The following is a 4,813-nucleotide window of genomic DNA, read 5'->3' on the forward strand; positions in this document are numbered from 1 at the left end:
ATATATATATATAAAGATACAAATCCATCAATCAGAAGACCACACCCATTTAGAGTTGGCCACACCCCTTTTTGAGAACTTTTGGTGCAGACATCCACAGCTAACTTAATCAAACGTTGTTTGCATGTCCCATGTACATGTCCCTGGGCAAAAGACAGTCCAGCTGTTCTTGGAGCAGTTGAATTGCCCATAGCATTAGACTCTATGTCCCAAATGGACATGTTGGCTCCCAACCTGACAGTAAATCTTCTGACCTGGAAAATCAGACTTCATTGTAGTTAACCTTGCACCGAGTGCTAACTAGTTGTGATTATGGGCATAAAATCTGGTCCAATCGGAACACATCTGATGTGTAATGTGGAGTGAGTTTGGACCAATGAGATTTCACAGTGGTTGGAGCTACTGACAAATCTCATGCAAATATGTGGCTGTTTTTTGCATAAAATGATCATGTTTTATATGAACATGATTGTGTAATGACATCACATTATAAGACAAGTTAGCAGTTGGAACCTTAGTTGCATATTAAGATTAATAGATTACATTTCATATACGAGTAAAACAATTTCATATGCATTCAAATGCAAGTAAAACACAATGGTCTCAGTTTAACTGCTTATTTTGACTTTCTCTCCACAGCCATTCGTGTGACAAGACTAACCCTCTGCCTTCCACCCTCAACCCAAACGCTGTCCGTTTTCTGATTTCCCCTCTGTTAACTTTAACCTCAGGAAAAAGCACAACCCTTTCCTTTTTTGTTTGTTTTTTATTTCACATTTTGATTGACCAAGTTGCCAAGGAAGTCTTTATATTTGGCTTTAGGAGGGCTGAGGGACGGTTCTGATTTCATGCAGTATGTTTTTATGTTTCTTTTTATGTTACAAGTGAAATGAAGTCTTCTAAGTAAAAGTGCTGTATTAGTTTCGTGATTCCTAATAAACCACCAGCTGCACCCATTGGGATTCATTTTTTACATGCACCCTTCCAAAAAAAAAATAGTTGCGGTCAAGCCTAGCTCTCAAAACAACTGCACATCCTCACTTAGTTCTTAGTTAACCGTGTCTAATGCTGTCAACAACTGTTGAAAAGTGATTTCTAATTGTGTTTATGCTCCCTTACTTCCTCTGCCTGTCCCATCCTGTGTGTTTGTTTACCCAGAGACCTGTGCGGTGAACAACGGCGGTTGCGATCGCACCTGCAAGGACACGGCCACCGGGGTGCGCTGCAGTTGTCCGGTGGGCTTCACCCTTCAACCCGACGGCAAGACCTGCAAAGGTCAGTGTAGATGCGTGTTGTTTGTGCGAATTGTGTTTAAAGTTGCACGGAGCATGTCCTGATTTCCTCCCTCTGTGTGCTTCTGAATGTCAGGGAACAATTTGAGATTTCCTGTATTTAGACTGCAAGGCTCGGATTAAATTGGAGACACGTTATTAGATGAATTCTTTTGCTCGAAATGGTCAGGTATTGGCGGATGTGTGATCCCAAGCCAAGACCAACTGGCTTTACATCCGTTTGTCCTGTCGTGTGGAATGGGTCGGTGATGGCTGTGTTGTTGTTGCTTTGGCTGCGAAGCATTTCTTCCGGAATTCCAGCTTTGATGTCAATGACCAGGGGTTTCAAAGTAAAACTACCGCGGAGCGATCTTGGCATGGGATGATGGTGGGTTCTCTCTAAACAAACACACTCAAGAACTCACTGGCCATACTATGGTCCAAGAGACCGGCACACTTCAAAATTAATCACTTCCTGTTCTACCTAAATTGGTGATGGCGAACAAGTATCTCTTTACCTGTGGGTCACTTCAGGAGAATGTGTCTGAAATTGGCTGCTTTTTCCTTTTCATTTTCCTGAGTGGTTGCTGTAGTGACGAGGCGTGGTCATGTGACCGTTTCTTCAAGAAGGAAGAGAATGTAGCACGTATGTGCGTAAAACAGCCCCGTCTGCGCCATACAGTGAGACGCCTCTGCAAACCAACCGCTGTTTGATTAGTGAGGCTGTCATACAAAACCACACACACATATAAACACACAATCATAGCGCCATCCTGAGGTTAGAAGGCCTTTAAAGACCTTTCTTTGTGTGCTGATGCATTTCCTGTTGAAACAGGAAGTTTGGGCGAGACCCTTTTTTGTAAATAATCAAGAGGTTCTAGTTTGCATCACAGCCGCTAGAATGATTTGCTGCTGAAAGCAAGTGTTTAATTGGGGGGGAAAAATGGTGTGTGCAAGATGAGGCATCAATATTTTACTGTACAGTAGAAATACTGTAAATCTAGAAAAATAATGTAAAGAAGTAAAAAAAAAAATATATATATATATATACATTATATATATATATCTGCTGGGAACCCATAGTTAATCCAGCCTAAGCTGGTTTGCATGTTTTTAAGATGTTTTTAAACTGTTTAAATCAACATGAAAAGGTTAATTTTGTCAACTTTTTAGGCCTTTAAAGGTATAGCTCACCCGAACATGAAAATTACCCCATGATTCACTCACCCTCAAACCATCCTAGTTGTGTAAGACTTTATTCTTTCAGACAAATACAATCAAAGTTATATTAAAAATGTCTTGGCTCTTCCAAGATTTATAATGGCAGTGAATGGCTCCTGATTTTTTTAAGTCCAATAAAGTGCATCCCTATATCATAAAAAGTACTCCACATGGCTCTGAGGATTAATAAAGGCTTTCTGAAGTGATTTGATGTGTTTAAGAAAAATATGCATATTTAAAACTTTATGAACCACAATCTCTAGCTTCCTCTAACTGTCGTACGCTCGTTCATGAGAGAGTGGTGTTCCAGCGGATGATATAGGACGTAGTTACCAGAAGCTAGAGATTATGGTTTATAAAGTTTTAAATATGGATAATTTTCTTACACAAACGCATCGCTTTGCTTCGGAAGGCCTATTATTATTATTAGTGTGGAGTACTTTTTATGATGGATGGGTGCACTTTATTGGACTTAAAAATATCAACAGCCATTCACTGCCATTATAAAGGACATTTTTAATATAACTTAGATTGTATTCGTCTGAAGAAAGTCATATACACCTAGGATGGCTTGCCAGTGAGTAAATCATGAGGTAATTTTCATTTTTGGATAAACTATCCCTTTAAAGGGGTCATATGATGCTTTTTTAAAGATCGTTATTTTGTGTATTTGGTGTAACAGAATATGTTGACATGCTTTAATTCGCGCTCTCTCTCGCGCTCTCTCTCGCTCTCTTACGCTCTCTCTCTCTTTCTCTCTCTCTCGCTCTCTCGCGCTCTCAATTCAATTCAATTGAGCTTTATTGGCATGACTTGCACAGTATTGCCAAAGCATTGTCCATTACATGAATAAACAATTATATAATACACAAACAAAACAACAATAGATAGATATATAAAATAATTAAGTAAATAAGTACACGTGTACTTTCTTTTTTTTCTTTTTTTTTCCACAAACAAGAAAAATATTAAAGACATTGTTAAAAAGAAAGAAAAAAAAACTTTGCACAACAGTACATGTAAGAAATGCTCTTGCTTCGGTTTTGTCCACTGCCTAACATAGAAAGGAAAACTTGAAATCGCATCATATGACCCCTTTAAGGCTTAATACCACAAAATGTCAATTTTATGGGGCCTTTAAAAATTTCCAACTGTTTTATCTTGTAACATACAATAATGTACTTTTTTGTGTTTTAATAATGGCATTAGTGTATTGTGTTAGCATGCTCTTTGATTGGACAAAAATTTGTCCTTGAGTGCAAGATGAGTCAATATTTTACTGTACAGTAGAAATACTATAAATGTATGTAATTATGTAGAAATATATGGTAAAGATGTAAAAAAAAACAAATACTGTAAATCTATATATCTGCTGGGGGGAAAAAAAACACTTAAACCATCTTAAGCTAGTTTGCATGTTTTTAATCTGGTTTAAAATGGTATCCCAAACTGGACAAGCTGTTAATTGGCCGAAACCTTTTAAAACCATCCGACAGACCAGGCTGGGAGACCAGCGTACTATTTTAGGCTGGTTTAAACTTTTTTCAGCATGGATAATTTCATTTTGTCAGCTTTTAGGAGCACGCCGGCATAACAATGGCTTTAAAGTTAATAGAAATTAACTTCATTGAAGTTCAATTTTATGAGATCTTTCAATTTTATTTTTTCAATTTTTTCAATTTTATGAGATCTTGTGACACAACTATGTGTACTTTTTTGTGAGTTTGAATGTGATGGCATTACAGAGGTGTTTTGTGTTACTGTGAGGTGTTATGTGTATCTCTGTGTTTGTACTGTAAGATGGATGTTGGTCTGGTTCGGCTGTGACCCGCCCTAATAATTAGGCCCGCCTGAGGGTCTGCCTTCATAAATCCAGCACAAGGCCTTAGATCTACTCACTGACACACCATTTATCACACAGACACTCATGCACTCACACACGTACTTTTGGGTCAATTATCACAGGTGTGCTGTGCCAGTGACCGCTTATTACTGCCTGTTAGTGAACTCTGTAAAAATAGCATGTAATCAAGCTCTTTAGTAAATAAGAACAAGGGTGCAAAAACAGGGCCGAGATCCACCTAAGCGATGTTACATTGGACTCTGGCTGTGAACGTTAGATCTGACACTCTTGACGTCTTTGTTCAGTTAGGTAGCAACTGATCGTCTGTATCAACATATGAGTTGATGCTCTGATGCCTCTGAGTTCAAGCTGAATAGCTGGAGGTAGGACCCTTAACAGGCTCAGAGTTCAATAAAGATTGCCCAATTTTATACAGGGCTATTATATATTCTTATATGATAGATTTCCATATATATAT

At 38.3% G+C, this 4,813-nt stretch overlaps 1 protein-coding gene across 4 annotated transcripts in view; it reads left to right on the forward strand.

The window, feature by feature from the left end:
* scube1 (signal peptide, CUB domain, EGF-like 1) overlaps positions 1-4,813 on the forward strand; it is a 71,382-nt gene that overhangs the window by 46,354 nt on the left and 20,215 nt on the right. For all 4 annotated transcript variants that reach the window (XM_016447472.1, XM_016447473.1, XM_016447474.1 and 1 more), the window contains one exon: positions 1,159-1,275. In XM_016447472.1, coding sequence (XP_016302958.1) covers positions 1,159-1,275 — 117 coding nt within the window. The remainder of the gene's footprint in view (positions 1-1,158; positions 1,276-4,813) is intronic.

Source organism: Sinocyclocheilus anshuiensis, unplaced genomic scaffold, assembly GCF_001515605.1.
Source record: "Sinocyclocheilus anshuiensis isolate Anshui unplaced genomic scaffold, SAMN03320099.WGS_v1.1 scaffold283, whole genome shotgun sequence".
NCBI classification, from domain to species: domain Eukaryota; kingdom Metazoa; phylum Chordata; class Actinopteri; order Cypriniformes; family Cyprinidae; genus Sinocyclocheilus; species Sinocyclocheilus anshuiensis.